Here is a 24,539-nt window from a genome sequence, read left to right on the forward strand (position 1 = left end):
TAGCAGGACACACACTTGTGCAGGAGAGATGTGGCACCTAGGTTATGACGACAAGCTTTTCTTAGGTGTGTGTAAATGCACAGAGGGAAAATATATCAAAAATTATGAAGCTGTTTAGTTTATAAAGGAAGAGTTTACTATAACAAATAAGATGATTTTTAAATAAACAAACTTCTTAGAGAAAAGTAGACAGTTTAGATTTGAAAACCTTATGATATCCTTAAGAATAACAACCCATTTTTTCTCCATGTACTCTCTGAATACCTGCCTTGGGGTGTCAGTTTGTCCAACACGAAACTTTTAATGCTTGTGCCCGCTCTTTGTGGACGGGGTCGCGGCCATAAAAGCATTCATTTGTCACTGTCAAACGCTGTGCAAGCTGCAGCCAAAGGAGATGTGGAGACACCTTTTTGGTTACCTGCCAAATCGCTTTAACTGAGTGCCCTTAAAGCGAACGGAAGCTGGTCTCATTAATATGCAGCACTATCAGCGGACGCGGACTCCGCCTGTCGCACTTGCAACACGCTTTTCAATTATTTAAATTTTCATTAAAATGCCAGCAAAAAATGAAGCTGGGGAAGCCGGTGCCAAAAAACCCAAACCCAGCCGCCTGCCTTGGCTTGTGCCCTCTGCCAATTTCGTGGCCTACTCGGAAATTTCGAAAAGTGTTAAAATCAGCACAAAGAGCAGCTGAAAAAAAAAACAGGAAAATGAAGAAAAACGAAAACCGAAACACGAAACAGCAGCCGAGGTGGCAACGGAGAAATGTTGCCGGGAAAAACTGCTGAAAATGCAAAGCTTGGCGGAATTTATTAAAAGGCCAAGCCAAAGAAAGTGCAAAATTGCTCTTGATAAAAAAAAGAAGTGGGTGAGTACAAGGAGGTGGAGCCAAACCGACGACAGCTGCCAGCGGTGAGGTACAGGACAGGAGAGCCTAGGGATGCGGCCACTCCTGTGCTGAGTTGCCAATATTGCAAATTGCATAAATGAAGTATTTCGGTTTGGGGCTTTGGACCGAGCTTCCACCTCCCTTCCGGCACTATTTGAATTTCCAACTACCTGATCTCTCTTTCTGTGCCCCGCAGGCTGGCAAAAACTTTTCCCTCACACGCTGCGTATACGTAATAAGTTGTGCAGTGCAGCAAGGCATCTCTGCAGTTGGGAAGTGCTGGCCTGGAAGGCATAATCCCAGTGCCAAGTGCCAATAAGTCAGTTATAAATTTGATGTAAAATTAAGCAAGCGGGCAGGACAGCTCCGGCTCTGAGCTCCGGCCCCAGCTCCGGCCCGACAAATTGCTCCTAGCTAGGACTCTGCCTGGCATCCTTCATACATTGTGCTGGCCTCAGACAAGGGAGAGTGCAAAAAATACGGAAACTGATGGTGGGTGGGTGATGCACTTGGAGAAAGTTTTATGGAATATTTTTTAGGAATTTTATTTGGGCAAGAAAATATATTTTGAAGATATTAAAAACTAAAAAAATATCTCTAAAGAAGACTCTTACATTGATTCTTAAAATATATTATTAATTAACCAAGCTCAAGGATATTTTTAAGCACAACTCCTTAATTTCTTCCAGTGGACTGCAGCTGCAGCTTGTTAGCCAAACGATGCCAAAGGAGCACGACCAGCCAAGGCACACACACACACGTGAGGAGCCAAGGAGCAGCATCAGCGAAGGAGCAAAGATGTGGCTGCCACACCCGCATGTGTGTGCATGGGTATCTCTCCTCCGCCTGTGGGCCCGGCAAATAAGTCCTTGTCGGACTCATATTTTCGGGCATCGTTACGAGTCTGCCACAAGCAGCACACAAATATTTGCGGGCCATCCAACAAACCAGCTTCAAACTTGCAAGGCAAACTGCAGGCGATGGGGGTTTGGGTGTGTGTGTTCCAGGCAGTTTACTAATAGTACAATTTATTGATTAAAGTCGGGCGGAACATAATATTATTAGATGTTAACGGTAGAGACCCTCCCTAGTCCTAGTCCCTTTGCTGACAAATTGTTTTTGGTCAACGTCTGACATATTTATGATGTTGTCCAGGGTCAAATAGTTCTATTTACACTTTCCTGCTAGTCATTTCTTTTTATCGATTCGCTGGAAAGTGCCCTTCTGCCGGTGGCAAGTTTGTTTGTTGTTGTTTTTTGCCTCAAAAAAAAGTTTTCTGTGGAAATACGTATTACAAATTTATGGACAAGAAAATAGACTTTCTGGACTAGCCTGATTTTTGGGGAAGAACTTTGTCTGTGGACAATCTTAATCGATATTCGAGGCGACAGTGAAAGTAATTTAGAAAAGAGAAATCCAGCAATTCAAGTTGATGGATTAAAGTTAAGTTAACTTGGCTACAATTTCAAATTTAAATAATAACAAGAGGAAAGCTTTAAACAAGTCTTAATCCTAATCGAAGTTTTCATGGCTTTCAGCTTTAATCCCTGGCAGTATCCTTGAAACCATCCTGTTCCCAATTACCACTCTCTCTCTCTTTGTCTTCTCCATTTTCCAGCGAACGAGTTGCTGCTGCATTAGTGCTCCTTTTGAAATGGATGCGGCAATTAAAAGCCATCACCAGATATCCTTCGCTCCGCCAGCAATTGGTAATCAAATAGGTCCCGGCAGCAGCAGCAGCAGCATCGCCACCATGAACAGCAGCTTGTAATTGCAGATTTCTGCTCTGGCGAACGGCTAACGAAACTATATCATTGACTGCCAGAGCAGTGCCATTAAAACGTAAGCTGATATAACGCGCAACATTCTAGCAAATGGAATGTTTTCATCTTCCTCCGGGCCACTATTGCCGGCACTATCCTCCTTCTCCAACTATATCTATTCCCCTGTTTATGGCCCTGCGGCTGCCGCTCCTTCTCTTCCCAACTGAAAGTGACAGTGAACGTGAAAGTGAAAGTGGCAAGGAGAGTGTCAAATTTCCGCTTTCAGTGCCAGCAGCAGCTGCATCGAAGGCTCGGAGCAAACACTCTCAACTAAGCAAACAGTTGTCAATTTCTGGCAGCGCAAATATTTTTCCCCATCTCTCGCCTTTTCGCACTCCAAGAGGCTTGGCTCACTTGGCCCCCACTTCTGTTGACTTCTATTCCATTCTTCTATTCTTCTGTCAAATGCTAATGGTTGTAGCTGCACTTCTGCCCTGGTGACTGCTGCTAGCTGCTTCTGCTTTTGCTGATTCCTGCTTCTGCTTTGGCTGTTGCTGCTTCTGCTCTTGCTTCTGCTGCGCTTGCAATTGGCGGCTAGGCTATATTGGATTTGGCCAAGATATTGGCAAAGTGAGCAGCGAGGCGAAAAGGTGGCAAAAGAGGGATAAAAGTTTTATCCTTTGCAGCCGCGAGACATTCAATTAAAACTTGAATCAAATCGTGCTTCAGGGTTAAGCAATTTTATAGAACATTTCTTTGATTAAGTAAAGAAAAAAGAAATAGAAATTAAAAGTAGAAATTAACTAAAAGAAAATTCTTGAAATCAAATAAAAATCTCTTTAACCTTTTGGAAAATATTACATCAAATGAATCTCCTTTACTTTCCTATAGTAATTAAATCTTATCCCCCTCATTTTCTCTCTCTGTAGAGCTTTTAAAAGAACGCATTCAGCTATGCCAGGTCTCGCATTGACAACACATGTTCAAATGTTCAAGAACAATGACACTCAGAGCCACTCAACTGGATGTTTGTAAACGTTACTCAGGCACAAGGACCTCCTCTCTGCCAATAAGCAAAGCGGGCAACAACAGCCAGCTGGGATCCTTGCAAGGAGCAGGCAGCAGGCAGCAAGCAGCATCACATGCACCGGGCAGGGCAGCCAGAGAGATAAACGCATATAAAACACAAGCTCAGCCGAGAGAGAGAGCAACAAAGGCTGTAAAATTCAGTGCAACGCACTCGACACAGCCTCCCTTCCCCTCCTGTCATATGTGAGAGGTGGGTCCTGGTTAAGGATGAGGATGAGGGCTGTGGGCGAGTCATTTAGTGCAACACGAACCTCTCGGAAGCCACTGACTGGGGCAGAGGCTGAAGCCTGTCAAGCTGTATTTTTTTTTTCTCTCTTTTTGTTTTAGACGAGATTGTGCGATATCCGGCATGTGAAGGATGTTTGCCCTGATGCTTCAGCCACTGCCAGGGCTCCTTGGAAAACCTGCTCCTGCTTCTGCTGCTGCGCTGTTAGCATGTTAAGTTGCGATTATAGGCTGTTAGTGTAGCTGGCGATGACAAGGCCTCAGCTCAGCCCCGCCGAACCGATGATTGAGCAACAGCAGGAGACAGTCAGCAGTCACAGGGATAGTCGCTGGCACTGAGCCAAATAATTTTCAATCAGGCCGAAAATGGAGGAAACTTAAGGGGATCATTTATAAACCGAAAAAATGTTTAATCAAAGTTTTTTAATATTTTTGAAGTTATGAAAAAGGCAAGGAATCTGTTTAATATTTTTAAAATTCCACAACATTTTCTTCAGAAAAGTAAGACTTATAATTTTTCCTCTCCCTTTCTCCCAGTGCCCTTTTCCAAACACATTTGCATTCTCAATTGGACTACCGAAGGACCCACAGCATGTTTGTTTTTTTGCCACTGCAGCTGCTGCCACGGCTGCCACGGCTGCCACTGCTGTTGCTGCTTCTCCTGCGGAATGTGGATCAAGTGGAACTGACAAGCAGGTCCTGATCAGCAGGGTCCTACCAATATTAGGAGAATGACTACAACCAAACTCGTTGAGTTTACTCAGCCATCCAGTCGGCGGCACTCCCATTCATAACGAACTAATTAGGGGCTTAAAAAGTCACTCCCTCTTTGCCAGGGCGGAGGCGAAGCCAGAGCACTCATTAGCAATTCATTTATTAATCGAGTTGAGTTGCCCACTCGAGCCTGGGATTGTCGATTGAAATTCCAATTTATTCGTTCGCTCTCTCTCTCTCTCTCTCTCTCGGGCTCATTGTTAATTTCTCAATTTAATTTAGTCCGCCGCCAGTGCAGATGTCAGCATAATCGCATTGAGTTGTCATTAGTGTGTGACATTAATTAAGTTAATCGCCATCAGCGCGACAAGAGCGAAAACAGCGCCGAGGGAGGGGCAGGAGGGGGAGGGACATGGCGTGCGTGGAACAAGTAGAAAATCGAAAATCCAATTAGAGCCAGTCCAACGGTCATTTAGTCAGTCAATCGGACATTCAGCCAGGTCAGGTCAGTTGGTGAGGGGGCTAAAGACCGATTTCAGCTGCTACTAGACCTCTCATAAGCCCATCATCCATTCGGATACACAACTAATGGGTATCCCGGCCTCCACTCCAAGGATAATCGTAATAATAAATAATAGTAAATAAGCTACAATTTGATTGCCTTGGGCCCTGGGCAGCTGTGATTTATGTGCTCTGCCGGCGCCTGGCTTCAAACTTGAAGTATTTGCCATAATTTCACGGGCAATTTGCCTTTAGCCAGCCAAAGTCAATTGCGCGTTCGAGTACGGGGGTGTCATGGTGTGTGTAAAGTAATTGGATTTAGGTTTATGGGTTTGCCTAGGAAGCTACCGAATGTCAAAGATCCTGCTAACATGGCCAACCTGTCGGTTAATGTCGGCACGTCTTAACCGCCACGCATAGCTGCCAAAAAAAAAATAAATGGAGATGAACTCCCCGCCGACGACGTTTGCGGTTTCATTCAATTATGCCAAGCGAGTGCATAAATATTTCATGCGCAGCTCCTGCATCCTGGATCAGTCTCAGCTCCTTTTTCTCTATTTTTCGGAGTGCCTTAATCAATAAAGGCAGATGCAGCTGCAGCACGCATATGGCTATCACGCAAAGAAAAAATTTATTTTCAGCCAACAAAAGGAAATTTGCATATGCCTGAATGTGAATATATTAATACGAGGTTTTTTTGAGCTCAAAATGTATTTTTTATACAACAGAAAAGTGTTTATATTACAAACTATTATGGAAAGTGGGTGTTTGCTTATTTTAATAATACATTGAAAACCAGAAGTGCTTTTAAAGCGTGCTCTGGTTTATGGAAAAACTGAAAGGATTTTAATTTGGGCTTTTCTTAAAGCAGAATTTTGTATATTTAAATATTAAAAATATTTATAAATATATAACAAATAACTCATAACAAAAAACTATCCAAAAAGAAACAGAAATCAGCAAAATAAGTCTTTCTTTGTGCTCTATGCCTTAGAAATACTCGGTTTGAATATTTTCTTAAGCCAAGAAATATTTTAAAAATTAGTAAAACCTATTTCCTTATCTTAACAAATAAAATTCACTCTTTTATCCTTTGAAAACCCCTCTAAAATTCTTCTCAGTGCACTTAAAACTTGCGAATGGAAGAAGCCAACAAGAAAAACCGAGGTTTCCTCCGACTCAGCCATTCATTATTCAGACGCAAGCTCTGGCATAAGCGAAACCAATGTCGGCTGAATATGGCTAGTGATTCGATGGGATACTGCTTTTCGGCAAAGATTTTCTTATATGCAAACAGGAGAAGGGAAAAGTTTTTAAAGTCAAGACTTAAAGTGAGATGCTGGGACGAGTAAAAAACAAAAATAAATAGCAAAAGGACAGGCCAGGGAGCGTCAGGGCCATGAATATTTCAAGGCAGCCCGCACACACACACACCCACGGGACACTCGGGATCCATGTGTGAGCGTTATCCTGACGCAGAAAAGTATGCTGCCTTTCTTGGCTGTCGTCGTTGCTTAAGCGCAAACAAATCATACGGCACTTTTGCCGCAACAGACAATTGAAAGCGGGTGTGTGAGAGTGTGTGTGGGAGAGCAAGGATGCCAGGAGGCCAGGAGAGGCAAAGGATGTGGCGAAGATGATGCCACAAAGTGCACTCGAGCATCAAGAAATGAAAATACTATTTAAGCCATTTTATCAACATAATCGTAAATCATTTTGCACTTTTCGCATAAAAGTCGTCGTTGTCGTTGCCGTCGTCGTCGACGTCGTCGCCGTTCTCGTCGCAATAAAGGACCAATTGTCTAGTGCATATAATTTGTTATTGGATTTGAGCAGCTGCTCCCCGAGTCCGGAGTCCGGAGTCCGTAGTCCGTAGTCCCCCTTGTCAGGATCCTGGGTGTTGATTTTGCTGGATTTCGCCATTGTTACGGCTGCGTGTGTGTGTGCCTTGTGCATGTATTTTTAGCTTAACACTCGCCCAGCTTTGTTTTGCTCCTTTTGTCATACATTTCACGCTTGGCAGGACTGAAGACTGGAAGACCACATCATTATACATATATGTATATGTATATATATATATATACATACTGGAGCAGGACACTCTCCATGCTCCCACGTCCCAAGCTCGTTTATGGCCTGCCAATGTGGAAATGAAAGTTGTTCGTGCCTGGACCCAAAAACGCCCACAAGGACCACGCCCCCCGTTCTACCGTCCATGTCCAGCCAACACAAAATATGTGTTGAGCTAGGGGATTATCTTTGGCAGCACAGCGTCTGGAACAACATTGAAATATTTGACGGCAAAGCTGCTTAAACTCGACTCTCTGCCTGTGTCCTCCTCCTCCTTTTTGGTACATATGTTTATGGCATAGTTTTTCCTTTTTGGCCAAAAACACGTGGCTCGGGCCAAAAATCATCCAATTAAAATTCCATGCCAATGCATTTGCGGCACGAATCGTTTATAAATTGAACATGGCGATGAGCGGGCACGAAAAATGTTTTCTTTGAAAATATTATTGCTAACACCAGAGCCAGGACCTCCCTCCCGTCCACCCACAATTGTATACTGTTTGCGTTTCACAGGCAAATGAGCAGGACAATGAGTGTGAAATGAAACGATAACTATGCCGGGCACGTAAACTCCACCGTAAAGCCAGTTCAAGGGTAATCTATTCGAATCGTTGGGCGATTTGAATCCAATTAAAGCCACTGTAAGCCAGCTAGAGATCTCACATCTCTGTAGTGGATCCCTGTGCAATTAAGCTCAAGTCAAGTCGGAGTGCTTTGGCCTAATTTCCCAGCCTCACTCATGGTTCATGGCTAAGACCAAGAAAATATATAAAGTCGAATTACCACTGCTGTCGGTGGCACATTTTCCAAAAAGGAAGGGGGAAACCAGAAACATGAAACGAAAAACTAGAAACGCCAAACGGGAAGAGCAACTATTTCCTTTTGGCATAATAAGCGATTTTCCGCTCGTTTTCTATTAAAGCCACATAAGACGGTGGACCCCAAGGCGATTTCTGCGGCTTAAATGCGACACGCCCCCCTCCACCCACACACATTTCCGAACAGCCATTGAGAGTGCGAAAGCTGTACTCGTACTAGACTATATAGCACATATACTATATGCACTATATGGAGGTAAAACCTGAACGAAGCGAGGCAAATGTATAAAAGAAAGCGCCACGTTCTGAGCTTTGTGGCTCAATGTGCTGCAAAAACTTACGGCCTTGTACCAGTTGCACTTACTCGCACTCTCGCAGTTGGGTTTTTAGATTGGTAAACCAGTTCTCAGCCTCCCTGGCTTCCTCATTTATTGTATTTTCCATTAGGGATGTACTTGTATGGAGAGGAAAGGTCTCTAGCGATATATTAGCAAAATTATCGCGCTGAATATTGTATTGAAAATATTTTAAAATATAGCATTTAACCTTAGAAAGATTTTATCTTGATTTTAAAATAAGAACAAAGAAGAGCAAGTACTTGCTTTGGAGGTTGGAAAATCGATTATCTCTATGACGATATATTAAACAGAAAATCGATTAAAGAACATTTGTATATCGCAACATTAAAATAAAGTTTAATATTTTATAAATTTATAATGTATCGATGTGTCGATGTGTTTTATTATCTATTTTTACTTAATTTATTAAAAGTTTTCTTATTTTTAAATGTGTTCACTATAGAAATATATATTTATTTTACTTCCAGAGACAAGGTTTCTATGCAACACCCAACACAAGACATAATACTCGCTGGCAATTGGAAAGTTTCTTACATAACGAGGCTTTAATTGAAGCCAGAAACGTGCCACAAAGTTTTGTGGAGCGGAATCTGGACTCTAGAGCTGTGGAGCTGCTCTGAAGCTCTGGAGTCCTGGTAAACTCAACCGAATCAAATGGCTCGGAACAATTCTCGGCGAGAGAGATTCGCAATCAAGTTGTCACGACGTCAGCGAAAGCAAAGATTAAATGGCACATGCATATCCACAGTACTCCAATCGCAGCAGCAGCCTGGACCCCAGCAGCCCCACCCCTGTTTTCCCATTTACCCCGCTGATTTATAGCAAATTGATGGTGTCACTGAATTGGCTGTCGCGATTTTCATTTGCAGCCGCGCGCATCGTGCATCGATCAGTGCAAAATCCGCTTGTCTATGCACATCACGTGGCAGCGTTTACCATTTGCCCGAAAAAAAGGGGGAACGGAGCAGGACGAGCTGGTGAAACCTGAGAAATGCCTGGCACTGTAATGAAGTGCATGCTCCAGGCAGCACTTCAAATGGAGACTAAGTGAAATGGGAGTAGTGGATGGAAGTCTGGGAGTCCTTCGTTAGGGGAAAACACTTGCACCAATTTCGCTACAGGGAGGAAAATTTATTGGAAAATTTGTGTTATAATTTGATAATCACTTTTTCGAACAGGAACATTTTATGAGCTCGACTTTTGATCTGTAAAGCATATTGTATTTAAAATGCCTTTTTAAATACTTTATAAAATAAATAATGGAGAAAATGTATTAAAACCATTTTTTATAAACTATTTAGTTCGTTTTCCAATTAAAATTTCATTCGAATTGCTACATACTTTCATCATAACTTCATAAATAATTAAATTTCCAACAACTTATTTAATAATAAATATAAAATCTAGTTTTTACTTTCTCTGTAGCTATACATTGATTTCTCGGCACGCAAATTTGTGGCAGCTCCTTGGCATATTTCAAACGCTGCAAATGAGTGCGGCACACGCTGCTCCACAGCTCCACAGCCACCCACTCCTCCCCCTGCTGATGGCATTTGTGCGGGTGGACACATTTTGCAGCTGCAGAGGCGCCTCCTAATAATATATGCAAAGCACTAACGACAGCAGTAATAAAAATGCATGAGTCTGTGGCCGAGGCACACCAAAAAAAAATTGCAACTGCGATAAAATGCGTGAGTGTGTGTGTGTGTGTGTGTGAGAGGGTGTGGCTGGTGTGCATATGAATATGGAGTATGGAATATGGAAATTTGTTTGGCTTGACTACCGCCTGGCTGGGCATTACAAAATGCTCAGGAGCTCGAGTTAATTGCCAAACACACGGCGTATGCGTGATTTCTTCGAATTTGCCACAAAGTATGCAATGGCTATTGACCACAGAGAATGAAACTGCTCCTACTCCAGGAAAAAACTATAACAGCAAGAGGTAGAGAGCGAACCAAAAGAAAAAGTTCAAATGCACAAAGTTCACAGTTCAGACCACAGAAATGCCAGTCAGAAAAAGGAACTAGCTGAGGGATTTTTCGGGGTGAAAAAGTTTAAAATTCAAACAGCAAACTAAAACTCACATGGCTCTCATACACACACTGACACACAGAGAGGGAGAGAACACAGTGATAATTAAACTTTCGACAACGAAGAGCAGACAGTATCATTCAGCTGCCAGCTGATGATGCCCGCCAGCCTCCCTGCCTCTGCCCCGGCATTTGCCATTATTCAACTATTTTACTGACACTCGTAACACTTGTCGTGGGCGGCCAGCCATAGACAACATCTACATGCTGGCAGGGCCCACAGAAAATACAAAAAAATAATACAAAAAATAAGGAAAAACCGAATATATATACAGCAGATAGCAGATAGCAGATATATAGACAACGACAGGGGCGGAGAACGAGAAGTAGACTTGTAACAACATCCTTATGCGATAACAAGCAACGGCGGCGGCGGCCAACAATGCCAGGCGAAACTTATTTGCATAAATAAAAATTGAAAAAGCGGAAAATAAAAAGGAAAGCCAAAGGGGGCAGGGGGAGGAGGGAGAGGAAAATTGGAAGCGGCAGCAGAAGGGCGAGTGTAAGTGTAAGGCAAAATAAAAGACAAGTGCCAAGCAAATAGTGCAAAACTTTTCCTTTTGAAAGAGAAATGCAACTCGCTAAAGCAAATAAATGCACGGGGAGAAAAAAAGCTAAGAATTTTGCATTATTCTACATTAAAATTTCAAATAATAAAGGCTAAATTAAGGCTGATAATTCAAATTACTTAAATTTCTTAAATATTCCTAAATTCTTTTCAAGAAATTTTCCCATTATTGTTTAATAGTTTTGTTCTTAGTGTACACACAGTACTACATGTACTTCATGCACCACTGAAAGAGACAGCAAATGCTGTAAGCTGAAACGTTAAAAAGAGAAGGCTATAGATTATGCGGCTGGTAAGCTTTATGATTTTCCTTCTTTTCCTTTGCCGGAAAAACTTTTCACTGATTGAATATGCAGCGGGCGACCAAATGAAATTATGGAATTTATTTAGTCTTCTATTTTTGCACTTAGGATCAACTTTAGCCGCAACATTATGTACATTATTTTTGCCCGTCAGCCGAGGATAAATATATGTTGATAGGGATAAATGGGAGTAAAGCCAGAGCGAAGGCAGAGTGAAGGCAGAGTGAGTCAGCGACCGCAGACCGCTCTCATTAAATATACAGCCGAGTGAAATGTCAACGTGGAAATTAATTAACTCGTCGCGAAAGCCAGAAACTCTGGTCTCCGCAGGACTCTGGCTGCTCATATTTCAATCAAAACTGCGACAGCTGCAAGCCAGCGGCATAAGCTCGAACATAATTTTGGCAACGGTCCATCAACTGTTTGGTTTGGGCCAGGATTTGATGCCACCTCCTGGCAGTGGCGGTGGCGTCTCATCAATATTTACAAGCGGCGAGCCTCGAATTTGTCACCCCGACTAAACGAGGGCAAGAGGAGTGGGTTGGTCTTTGGGTTGGAAAGTTAATTGCCAAATGACACAATTAATGCTCCGGAGTCGCAAAAAGGCCGCAAGAACACACCCACACACAGTCGGGGGCCAAAAGGGGGAGGCGAAGGCGGCTTAACCTCAAGATTAATGTACGGCAATTAAACGTTTAAGTGTTGATTAATGTGACTTTCTGTTCCTGGCCAGGAGAGATGCACGAAGGATGGCATCCGGCCAGCTGGCCGCCTGTCAATCTCCACCAAAAGAGACGAGAGCCCAACTCAAGCAGCTTGGTCTGGCCTTTTTTTCCCCTCAATTTTCTCTGATTGTTTGGGAGTTAAGAAGAAGGTTATAGCAAAAGGAAAAGTCTTGGAAAAATTGGTAATTTCTTTTATAAATAATATGGCTTATGTTTCTTCCTTCTGGCTACATTTTAAAGAGTAGCAAACATTCTGTAAAACTCTTAAATCTTACTGAGTATAAAAAATGTCGAGCTATTTGAAATTGGTACAGAAAAAATCCTTGGTTTTTTCCCTTGAAATTCGCCTTGCCATAAATTCCTTGAGTAGGCACTGCAACAACTCAAACTCAAACGGCAAAGACATTCGCATTTATCATCTTTACGGGTTAACTGCCAAAAATGCTTTGAGGCAGTGGCGCAGCGAAAAGGGGATTGAAGAATGGAAAATAGAGAATTGGAAGGCTTAGAGACTTGGGGAAATGAAGTGGGAGGAGAGTAGAGCAAACAGAGTGGAATTGCTCCATGGCTCACCAAATCCACAAAGTCAAACAATGTTGTTTGCTTTACTAGTTTTATCATTGCTCCTCCTGCTTGAAGCTGCTGCTCCAGCTTCTGCTCCTCTTGATCCCTCTCCCTCCTTTATATTTCTGGCCATTTTCTTTCATCCCATTTTCCAATGAAAACTCTGCTGCTACTGCGTTTATCTTGTTGAGAAAGGTGAGCAGAAACATGGAGCATAAACTATGAATGTCAGATAAACAGCCGTCACTTTCACAGGAGCCGGAAAAGCGGATCTGAAGGGTTCGCATTAGTGGGTGAGCGCATTTTTAAAACCATTAGAACCCTGCTCTTGCTGCTGCTCCTGCTTTAGCCTGCTTCTCCACCCCAAATCCTGCTTCGGTCCTCCATAAAGCGTGGACTTTATTGGCAACCCGGCATTGTGAGCACACTTTTTGACGCAATCGTAAATTTTCCCAAAACACACAAAACCAAACCAAACCGAACTGAACCGACTGGGGAGAAATAAAAAATGCCATTCAAGCCATTCGATTGGCTGGGGGAATAGATCAAACAATTTTCTAGCCATAATAGAAAAAGGAAAACTCAAACCAGACAAGTTTTTAACTATTTCTTAGGTGTGTTTATAATAGGAAAAAGTTTAGAGTTTAATTAGCAAAAAAAATCTGCTAAAGTTGGAAGAAAGTTTGGAAGAAAAACTAAGCGGATTTAAGACATTAAAATTATTTAATAACTTTTTGAAATTTTATAAAATTAAAAAAAAAATATAGAAAGACTCGCCTGTTGATGCTGATCAAGAATATATATAATTTTCAAGGTCTAAAAATACTCCTTTACTGCCTTTTAAGCTTCTGACTACAATTATAAAACCCCAAAAGTGTATAAAAATCAAATAAATTACCCAATTTCTTTCTTCCAATTCTTTTAATTAAAAATAACTCAAGCTATTTCAACTGTCAATAGTTTATTTATAGCAGAAGCAAGCAAAAGTTCTCACCTAAATCTGCCAGCCTGAGAATTTATACAAATTAAACTGACACATTTTTGCCCAAACTCTCTTTCGAAAAGAGAAATAAATTCTCACCTCAAATCCGAAGCACTTTTTGGTGTTCATTTTATTTAGACATTTTACATACGGAATTAGCTCTATGTTTTCCCACATTATGTCTTCATTTTTTTGGTTTGTCCTTGGTAATATTTTATTTAACAATTGTAATACTGGCCCAACCTAGTTGGGGGACCAGATTTATCTCCAAGGAAGCAATAAAATATTCAAGACACAAGCATATCAAGTTACGATTTGCCTGTCCTTGCACTTTTTCTACCAATTTCACAAATTTCCATCAACTTGGCTTGGCTTGGCTTGGCTCCTCCTGCTGACAGGCGAATATTTCCCTGGCCTGTCAAGGATCTCTGCCATGGATAGCAAGTCCTAGTGGCTGGTGGAAAACAAATGACTAGAAGAGATTACAGCAGCATTTCTGCTGATTTTCAAATGAAAATTTAATGAATGCTCCACACAGATATGTAGATATACATACATACATGGGAGACTGTACCCTTGGCGGGTGCCAGAAATCGCAAAACTGAAAAGTGTTTTTTTCTTTTTGTTTCTGTAGAAGTTCCCCCCAAGGGCAGGCGCCACTTAAATATTCATCAGCGAAAACAACAAAACTCTTAGCGGGAAAATGCAAAACTGCAGAACATTTTCGCGGCATGTTCATTCACTAAATTAGTTGAAGCATACATCCGTGAGATACGGTTCTCCGATGATGATGAATGGGAGCGCCGGTTAATTGATACCGAAAATTCCCAAATGAATTCCCATTGTTCGCTGTGTTCGCTGTTCGCTGTTTTGGCCATAATGGTTGCCGCACCAGGTAGTTGGCAATTAAAAGGCTTGAGCCCTGGATTCAGCTTCTGATTCATCGCCATTGTGTGTGATGTCTTTAATTAAATTTGCCTTTAGCCGCAAATCCTTTTATGACGGCACCATTTTACTCCCGGCTTCCTTTTGGCATTTGACTTTCCCTTTTCCCCAGCTTTCTCTTGGCCAGGATGTGGCCGCAGGGGGAGGATGGGTGTTCGTTCTGTGGATTCCAAGGATGCAACCGCAATTGCCCTCGGGCTCCGGCGCGGCATCTTGTGATTTATTATTAAACATGAATATGAATTCCAGGATATGCTAGGCCAAGGAAAAGAATACCGCGCAAGGCGTCAGACCTGTTGGCATTTTTATGCCAGCGTTTTTATGATTAATTAAAATTTACGCCCAAGCAAATGAGAGGGAAACAGAGGCATAAATATTCCTAGCATCAATTCCTTCTGATGGCCATCAACTTGGGTGATTAAGATTAAGAGGATTGTCATAAAGAAGAACCCAATTTGGGCAACTAATTGGGGCCTCTTTTGGGCCTCTTTTGGGGCCGAGTGACGCGGAAAAACTATGCCAAAAAAAAGGGAAAAATAAAGAAAGAAAAGCAAAGGAAAAGGAAAAAAGTAAGCGCATTTCATATTTATTAAAGCAATAAAATAAAGTAGCAGGCAACAACAAGGGCCAAAACCAGAGTTGTTGGCCAGATAACGTGTCCGGAACCCAGAGAAATATCACCGTGTCACCCACACACGCACACACGCACACGTCACACTTCCCACACACTTCCAAAAACACACCCACACTCGTCCATAAATCGAGGAAGCCTGCCCCATTGTTGCTTTGGTTGCGGTTAACGTGCAAATTTGTTGCTTCCCCTCACGATTGGCCTACGGATTTGGCCTATGAAGGCAGCCAGTAACATGGGGACATGGGACTCGAAGTGGGAATAAGTAAGGCCGAGCAGGGCCATAAATTTAAAATTAACCCTTTAGGAGCGCAAGCCCTCTGACCTTCACCTCCTTTCCCAGGAGCCTGCTCTTGGCGTGGGCATAAACCCGGGCAGTGGAGCTGCAGATCTCCTCAAAGGACCTTCGGAAATTAATCGCCTTTGCCAGGTGGCCAGCAAAATCTTCTCTTGTGCATTTTAAATCGCTGAAAATAATGCCGTCTCGACTGCTTTTAATTAATTGAATGAGTTTTCTGGCATTCTCTCTCAATCGAAATGAAATAATTTTCAGCATATTGGATTGCAGGGAGCAAAGTTGTCAATGCAGCAGGAGTACAACAGGGTGGAAAAGGAGAGAAGCACGCCAAACAATAATAAATAAAATGGGAAACACGCTGTTGCCCTCGGGGCTTCGGTAAAACAGGTCCCCGAAATGGTTGTGAAATGAGGGAACCCTCCGAATGGCCAAAGGCAGCGATTCCTGGCAGGTTCAAGTGGCTGCGCTCCTTCGCCAGTCAAGACAATTCGAAAAATGCTTTTAAAAGGAAATCAGTAAAGGAATTTCGCTTATGGGCAACTGATTGTGCCATCGACTCGGGCAGAAAGTTGAACAAGTATTGTAGCAACCGACCGACCGACGGACGGAAGCGATTTTTTCCTTCTCGCCGCCGACGCCGCCACACTTGGAAAATTGAATTGTTTTAGATTTTCCCTCCATTTTCGTGCTCTCTTTCGATTTCGGCCATGCGAAGCGAATAAATCAAATTGGATTTTCTTGTGCACTTAATTCTCCAACGAACGCTGACCGAAATCCGGAAGTGAACCCAAAAACTCAATCAGTAGCCATTGCCTGAAAAGTTCATTAGTAGGCTGGCAGCATTTACTCACAGCCATTATCATTCTACGGGAAATAAGAATAGAAATCGGATTCATTTGAAAATGTCGTATATACGAAATTTGCTGGAATCGTCTATTAAAAGAAGAGACCAAGGAGCCGACTGGCTGCAAAGCTGCTTCTATATCTTCAGCTTGAAAACTGGTTGCCGAATGATAGCCCTCATCGAAGCTTTAATCAGTGGAATGCAAATATATTTAAGTCGTGAGGTATGGATTAAGTCCCTAATATATTCCTTAAATCCAAAACTAATTTATAGAATTTACTGGTATTCCCAGGAATCCCATTTTATAGACCATCCTTACTTGGGCAATGCCCTCGAAACGTTGACTCTTTTGAATTCTTTGATACTCCTTATGGGAACCGAGTTGGTGAGTTAATATAAATACAAATTAAGGCTTTAATTTCAAATTAAAATTTATCAAAATGAATGTTACAAATTACAGGCCCATATACCCTGCCTTATCCTTTGGCTTTTCATAACTATGCTGTCCAAGACAATCGACTTGATAATACACCTAATGGAAGGCATTGATCTCACGTCCATGTTTTTTCTATGCACTTTTCTTAGTAAGTCAATTTAATTATAATTACATATTAAATTAGTTATTAAAGAGTTTTTGTTACAGTCATTAAACTCTATTTTTGCCTAGTGGTTGCATCTTTAATTTTGAAATTGCAAGACAAACTTCGTGCCAGTCTCACGGAAATGGAAGTCCTGTACAAACAAGACCAAGAGGTTTAAGAGGACGGAAAATTGTCTCACCAACAAATATGAATATATTTATTTTAAGTACAAATAAAGTAAAATGTATAACAGCTTACAAGCTAAGATAAAAGGCTATTTATACAAGAGTAAATAGATTTCATGCCTGGCCACTACAACCAATTTTTGAGCTAAATATATATATATATGCAGAGATTGCTACTTGAACATGCTAGTATTATTATTATTATTACAGCTAAGTAATTGCATTTGCTTTTGCATTTCGGTTTTATAGTTTGCAGATATTGACCCGGCGATAACTCAAAAATTGATTGCACTGGCAAATTCGAACAGGAAACAAAGGTGGAAACGCTCGTTATATCGTTCACATAACGTAAGCAAAACCAAATATGGATGGTAAATATCGAATTTGATTCTTACTTTGGTGTACGGCGATTTTTTGGGCGGCTCTCGCGAGGAGTTCGCCCCGGATGCCGTGGGCGTGCCGCGTTTGTTAGTGCGATTCTTTTTCAGAACGATAACGCGCATGGTGGTGGGCAGATATATGTATATATGGGCTCTTTATATAGTACGTGGGGGGGTGGTAGGTGTGTGTACGAGTACGAGTGATACGGGTACGCAAAGTGTTCTAAACAATTTCAATCCCAATCGAGGTGTCGCTCTGATTTAGCCAAGAGATTTGGCCGTTCACAAACGGGTTTCCACTCCACGCGACATCGAATAAGACTAAGGATGCGGAAACGGTGGCGAATGCGGATGCGGAAGTGGTGTAGCAGTAGTAGTAGTAGTAGTTGTTGTTGTTGTTAAGGTGTGTTTTACAAGTACGTGTGTTTTTAGGTGCGATTTACGACTGCACCCACGAAATGACAAAATGCAAAGCGAGCCGAGCCTCTAGCTCCGTTTAGATTCTTACATAGTTGATGTGGCCATTACTAGTAAAGATTATATATTGATAGCTACAACTAGGTTTTAGCAAAGAGTATTTGTTATTTACAGTACATAGAGTTTAGCTAAGTTTTATTTTTGTTAATTTCTTATTTTGCAAAAATCTCTGATTGGTGACTGGTTTTTATTTTCGCTTTCAAGAATTTCCACTACTTGTCTAGTATTTATTTTCGAATTTTGTTTAGAAAGAAATGACAAGCAAGCAAGAGTTGAAAGAAATTCTGGCAGTGTTTTGACGAGTTCGAATTCGTTTTGGGCGCACGGTGCGTATGCGTGATTGGTTAATAAAGCTAAGAGTTGGTTAACATGGACTCTGGACTAAGTAGTTGGTTGCATTACTAGTTTTGGATCAGTTAGTTACTTACGCTGAACTCGAAATTCAATTTATCTTTGTTCTTGTGTGTGCCTGAGCCTGCTCTGTGGGGGTTTTTTTATCTAATTTATATATGTCTCGCCTAGAAAAGCCTGCCCTGAACTGAGCTCTAAAATTATGGCATATATATTTAAATATATATTAGAAGGATATATATGAATGGTGTCTGTTGGGGGAGTAGTTTTCTTTAGTTAATTTGCTGGATTATATTTTATTTTGTGGGGTTTCTGGTTGTCATTCTTCTCGGTTTCGGTTTCGGTTTCTCGGCGGCGGCCAATCACACCTCAGAAGCGACGCGAGCACGACTACGGCGACGAGGACGATGACAACGACGACGGCGGCACGGCTACGGCACTACGGTTACGATTACGGTTACGGCTATGGCTACGTCTACGGACACGGATACGGCTCAGCTACGACTACGGCTAATTTGTCGAACGGATCAACCAGCTGGTGCGGAGCAGTAGACCCGCGTTACGTATACGTCGGAATGCAAGCACGTGACTGACTCGGAGCAACGGTTGCACGTTGCTTTTATAAACAGGCAACATCGGAGGTGGAAAAGTCTGGCAACGCTCCTTGGCATGCAATTTTCCACACACTGTCTCTCTCTCTCGCTCTCTCTGGGAAACAGTTTTCCGAGCTGTGTTCGGCAACAGCTGATTCACGGAGCCTACGAGGTTGAGGTTACAGTTCTTCTAAGCCCCCTCAAAAGTCTACGTAAATATGGCCACAGAAAGAAGTTCTGCACCTTGACTCTTTGGAGAAGGATACAGTAAAAAAATCACACACTTTTACAGGAAAATCAAGATATCACTAAGAGCCATTGGGGGAAAAAGCACACTGAAATCAAGCCATTATCGCCGCACTGACCACGCACAAGCTAATCTACCGCAGGACTAATGCCACAGGACCAAACAAGCGAAAGCGAAGGACAGACCTAGCCCACACTGAGTTCTTTGGTCACATGCGCAGGAGACAGATGCCAGGACTCAGCTGTTTGACCCACATACGAGCGCCAGTTCATGTGTACTCTCAAGCGTGCAAAAGGGGGCGAGACCCCGCCTAAAGGCAGCCCCCATCTAAGCCATGAAAAGCCCCCGGAAAAGCTAATAGCAACAGGTTCATGGAAAGCTGTGAAGAAAGCTTCCTGTAAAGCAAACTTATGTAATTTCAAAATGGTTGGACTTGTGCAAGCTTTTGCTGGGTAGGTTTTCCCGCTAAGCTTTGACGCTTTTCACCTTGGAAAATGGGAAAAATTATGGTTATAAGACTCACCTGAGCTCGTATGGCCGCCAAATGGATTTGCTTGGCCCTTAGGTCGAACTTCTTCATGGACAAATCCTCCTGCAGCTCATTGACCTTGTTGTACAGTTGGCCCTCGATGCCGCGGGTTTGGGTGCGATTCAGGGCATCAATGGAGTCCTAAGGAGGCAATTAATAATATATTTATGAAGAAAAATAAATAATTTTAAATTTAGTTCTATAAACTTCAAGCTAGCTTTCTTTAGAGGTTTTTGGAAATGTGGTTTCTAAGTAGGCTGGCCCTTAAAAGTTCACCAGAATTCTATCATAATATTCCTTTTGTTATTCCTTTAAAAATGTTTAAAATTAAAACCAAACTTTGCTGGCAATATATAAGTGCAGCTTGGCAAAAGTCTCCCCGACTATATAGTGCTTTTTATTTTCTTGATTTGGAGAGGGGCTGCCAGCTAATCGCTTTTTATGGAGCCTTAGTGAGCTTAATGAAGATCTGTTGGACATATTATCTAGTCTACCAATTGGACACCAGGTCATTGTTTCCAGATCCCAAATGGGTATATTTTATATTTAAAGATCAAAAGTACGAACTCGTTTATCACTACACACACTATCAATTCCATGTGGGTGTATATCTTATGACTCTACTTAATTCCGTGCTGCTTTTCTTGGGAGTAAAATGGGTAAGTCGGGAAGTTAGGAGTTGGAGTTAATATAATTTAAATAATTAAAATCAAACTCCTCCCCCAGGCTCATGTGGTCTTTCTCTATTATTGGATTTACATTTCCCTCCTCACCTGGACCATTGGACATTGCCATGCGCTGTTAGACAACTTGGACTTTTTTCAAATATTTATATTTTCAATACCAACATTTAGTAAGTATATTAAAGCGGAATTCCGTAAATAGCTCAACTAATTAGACATTTAACAGTGCTTCAATATTATTTTCTCATAATAATTATGTCATTAATTTGGAAAATCTGCGAGAAGACGAATGCTAGTGTCCAGGAAAAAGAAGAACCAGGCTTGCAGCTCGTTGAATAATTTGAATTTTGAAGGTTAAGAATGGTCTAATTTAAAACTACGATATAAAGACTTCATATATATATGCTTTAATAAATTAATTTAATTAAAGGAACATAAAAATCTTCCCAATAAATCATTTTATACAATCTAAAAACAACCCACTTTTCTTTTTTTTTTTTTCTCCAATCTGTAAAGATTTTCTTTCGGTGCCTGGATATCCCCATCTTACCTGCAACTGACGTATTTGCAATTCCAATTCAATGGCCTCTCGCTTCAGCGACTCCAGTGCCGAGCGCTGCGACAAGGTGGAGTGCCGGTCAAAGACCAGCTCGTTCCTCAGACAAGGCGTCATCTCCTGGAAAAAACACATCCCAGAGGTGGTAAAGATTACAGTTTCTCTCTCTCTCTCTCTGTGTCCGCCCAGCTACTCACATTGTGGTCACCCGCCTCATCGCCAGGCTCGCCTTGGGGTGGGGCAAACATCCGCCTTGGAACCTTCTGAGCCTGCGATGGCTGGGCCAGCAAGCGGACGAAGTTCACCAGATCCTGTTGAGGCGAGACCGCACTGCATTGGCTGGTCAGGCTGCTGTACCGCTTGGCCTGGTCGCTGGCCTGCAAAGGAAAGGGTCTTTAGAAACCAAAACAGAATTCATTTTCTGTCACAAAAAGGTGAATGTGCCTAGCCACAAAGATTTCAAGCTGAAATTGTGACAAGCGGTAAACACAGAGGGGGAAAATAGTTCGTTTTACCTTTAAAAGTTGCTACAATTACCCTACTGTTACTCTACAAAAACACCCCCAGCTGAGTAGAAAAAAAACGTCAACAATACTATCCCGCTTTGCCCCCAAGCATTAGGCAAATTACCACAGCAAATTGCTACTCTGGGCAATTATTATAATCGTGTACAAATTATTTTCCAGGAAACAAAAGCGTCGCAAAAATTAACTCGAATTCCAGGCGCCTGAACAAATGGCAACCGTGCTGTGGGACAGGAAACCACCTGCTGCAGAGATAAATCACTGCTCAACCCTAAAACCCCCAACCCTCCTCTTAGTGCTAGGACTCACCTTGCCGGCAATTACATCGGCGCCCTGCAGCAGCGAATCGGACACAATGCCGCTCAGGTCGTTGTGGATCTCCTCCAGCTCCTGCATCTGCTGGGGCAGGGTGTCGCAGTGGTAGGCCTCCAGCATGCCATTGGTGGCATGCAGTTGCTGCACGTACGCGTTGTGGGCGTCGATGTATTCGGTGAGCGAATGCTGGCTGGGATTCTGTCGGTGGGCCTGATGGCACTGCTTGTAGTCCATCCGGCACTGGGAATGTGGCAAATGTAAGGGTTTAAATGGTTATTGGGAATGGGTCCTCAATTTATGGGTAATAACACGCACAGGCACAACACAATGGGCAACGGTCTACAGGGCGTATGCGTGTTTTGTGTGGAACGAAAAGATTGTTAAAGGGTAACCACCTAAAGAGAGATGGTTTTTTATAGCAATATTGAAATGGTATATCTAATGGAATTTTCTGCCAAATTGGCATGCCATTGCATATTTTATTTTAACTATAAACATTAAACTTTTATATTCTTAAAGAGGGGTTTAATTATTAAATTAAATTCGCGACACGCAGCTATAAATGAAAGTTATTAAAAATATGACAAAGGCAATTCATTTAATTAATAGAAACTAATGTGTTATTAAAAGAAGCCTTTTTAAGGATTATGTAAAGAGTTTTTGATTTAAAAAAACTACTACTTTCTGTTAATTTTATCGCAGAAATTTATTTAAATTTTAATGTTTTCAAGAAAATCAAACAAATTTCGTGGAATTTCATAGTTTCCTGACTCTATTAATGCTTAATCACTAAACCAAATAGAAAGCATATCCTTCCAAGTCATACCTTCAGTGTTATTATCCTTCAAAGACCAGTTCATTCTGATTTCCCTGGGTGCACTCTAATAACTTTTCCTTAATTAGCTACCCACACACTCACCTTTGACAGCTTCTCTTCAGTCTTTGCGATAATAGTCTCAAAAGACTCCCTGTGTGTGAATATTTTACGGCTTTGAACTTTGCGATGAAAGGATTTATCCAGCATTGGTCTCGACACCTGCGGGTAAGGTTAAATAAATTATGTAAGCCGGCAACCACAGAAAAAAAGAAGCAAATCATCGTGAAAAATGAAAATTAAATGTGTGTAACAACAAGAAAAAAAAAACCCAGGGAAAGGCAAGGGAAAACAACAAACATTATTCGACACTCGAAAAACACATGTCATTTCCCAAGGCCCCCAGCGAGGCCACGCCCCCACTAATTAACCATAATTAGAGTCTGCTTTTTATAATGCAAATTGGGAATTTTTTGTTGTTGCCTTAATTTGAGAGACAAACAAACGCATGTGGTTTTCCACACAGCCGATCGATGCGGTAACTGGCACAAATAAAATTATCATATATTATTATTAATAGAGAAATCTGGCTTTCGGTTTCTAAGGGCACAAATGAAAATGAATCAGCGAAGGAGCATTCCGCCTGAATTCCAACACTAAATTTAATTAAAAAAATCTTTCAACTGCATTCCGAAGCTCTTTGGCAGTTCTATTTTCATTGAAAGGCAACTGAATATTTAACCAGACACGAAATGGCCATTAACCCATTAAGATTTCAGCAAGTTTTTGGCGAGAAAGGCTGTCATTTAATGGAACTTGATAATAGTTAAAGGTAAGTTTTTGTATTGATTATTGAAATAATTTTAAAAATATTAAAAATGAAAAAGAAAACATTATAAAGTATTAAAATATTTTAAAATCGTCATTACTAATTTATAAGAATATTTTATATATCGTTAATTATCGATGAATCTCAATTTATCGCCTTGAGTGTCATCCCTAGCAAACTCACCTGGCGGGAGAGGACGCTGGCCACGTCGTTGCAGGCCTGTGAATCCGTTTCGACCTCCTGCAGGAATGTTTCCCATGCCTGAAAAATGGCCAAGTGGCAGGCGGGTCTGCAAAACATATCGTATTTTGGTATCAAAATCTTGTCAATAATATTAACCTTTGCACACTCACCTTTCTTTTCGTAATTCGGCATTCTTTTTGCGATAATTGGACACCGCAACTTGAAGGGCAGTCGCGTGCTCTTCATACAAACGGGATAGTGTTTCGGAGAAATCGGATACTGTAATTGAATTAAATTCAAAGTCAAAAGAAAGCTGGGAAAATAAAACCAGAAAACAGTCGTCACGCTTTATACGAGAGAGAGACGAAACTACGTAAGCATTAGACGCAGAGTAACTGAGCCGGAAACGGAAATGGCAGATGAAGAGGGAGCTGCAATTTTACAGCCATAGTTTAAGTAAGACATTTGCCATTGCTCTTACTTTGTGTTTCCCCCACGGCAGAAAAAAACACTCCAAGTTTATGTGCAGTAAAACTCGAAAGAGAGAGCTCTTTAAACGGGCAGTCACTGCCTGTCAGGATAATCCATCATATTTACGATTATTGTGCCATATACGTATGAATATGGATGTGTGTCTCAGGTTTAGCATTCGTTTGGCTTTCAGCCTCTTAAGCTCTTAACCTCTTAACGTTTGAACCTGCAGGTTTATAGACCCAACAGGTTGCTGTTGTTGTTGACAAGGCCCTGAAAACTCTAAAGTTTTCCTTGTTTCCCTAGCCTTTAACTTTAATTTAATCAATATTTTCCTCGGCTCAGCAAAAATGTTATTAAAAACTTTTGATGCTGCGGAATGAAACGTGTAGTTCTCTGTGTTTTCTACTGGGACAACTTTCAGTGACAGCGCCGTAATTCAAA

General features: G+C 41.6%; 2 protein-coding genes and 1 non-coding gene across 3 annotated transcripts in view; 2 read left to right on the top strand and 1 right to left on the bottom strand.

Moving 5' to 3' along the window:
• Stacl (SH3 and cysteine-rich domain-containing protein) overlaps positions 1-24,539 on the bottom strand; it is a 58,779-nt gene that overhangs the window by 29,444 nt on the left and 4,796 nt on the right. Inside the window, 7 exon segments of the mRNA XM_070283809.1 lie at positions 19,715-19,861; positions 20,954-21,079; positions 21,157-21,336; positions 21,793-22,038; positions 22,718-22,834; positions 23,625-23,730; positions 23,795-23,903. Of these exon segments, the coding sequence (XP_070139910.1) occupies positions 19,715-19,861; positions 20,954-21,079; positions 21,157-21,336; positions 21,793-22,038; positions 22,718-22,834; positions 23,625-23,730; positions 23,795-23,903 (1,031 nt within the window).
• LOC108078419 (uncharacterized) lies at positions 16,360-17,233 on the top strand. Its single transcript, XM_070284183.1, has 4 exons — positions 16,360-16,600; positions 16,670-16,762; positions 16,838-16,961; positions 17,045-17,233. Exons 1-4 carry the CDS (start codon positions 16,436-16,438, stop codon positions 17,134-17,136), a joined length of 474 nt encoding a protein of 157 aa, XP_070140284.1. The 5' UTR covers positions 16,360-16,435; the 3' UTR covers positions 17,137-17,233.
• On the top strand, positions 19,984-20,870 carry LOC108078420 (uncharacterized). The gene is made up of 3 exons (XR_005991106.2): positions 19,984-20,379; positions 20,447-20,573; positions 20,630-20,870. It is a non-coding gene; the product is annotated as an uncharacterized protein (transcript).

The sequence above is a fragment of the Drosophila kikkawai genome, chromosome 2R, assembly GCF_030179895.1.
Source record: "Drosophila kikkawai strain 14028-0561.14 chromosome 2R, DkikHiC1v2, whole genome shotgun sequence".
NCBI classification, from domain to species: Eukaryota; Metazoa; Arthropoda; class Insecta; order Diptera; family Drosophilidae; genus Drosophila; species Drosophila kikkawai.

What these genes read in the sequence shown, in the direction of transcription:
- LOC108078419 (XM_070284183.1), top strand. Translation starts at nt 16,436, where the DNA reads ATGTCGTATATACGAAATTTGCTGGAATCGTCTATTAAAAGAAGAGAC. An exon ending in AAATATATTTAAGTCGTGAG is followed by an intron (nt 16,601 to 16,669) that starts GTATGGATTAAG and finishes TGGTATTCCCAG; the next exon opens with GAATCCCATTTTATAGACCA. An exon ending in TTTTCTATGCACTTTTCTTA is followed by an intron (nt 16,962 to 17,044) that starts GTAAGTCAATTT and finishes ATTTTTGCCTAG; the next exon opens with TGGTTGCATCTTTAATTTTG.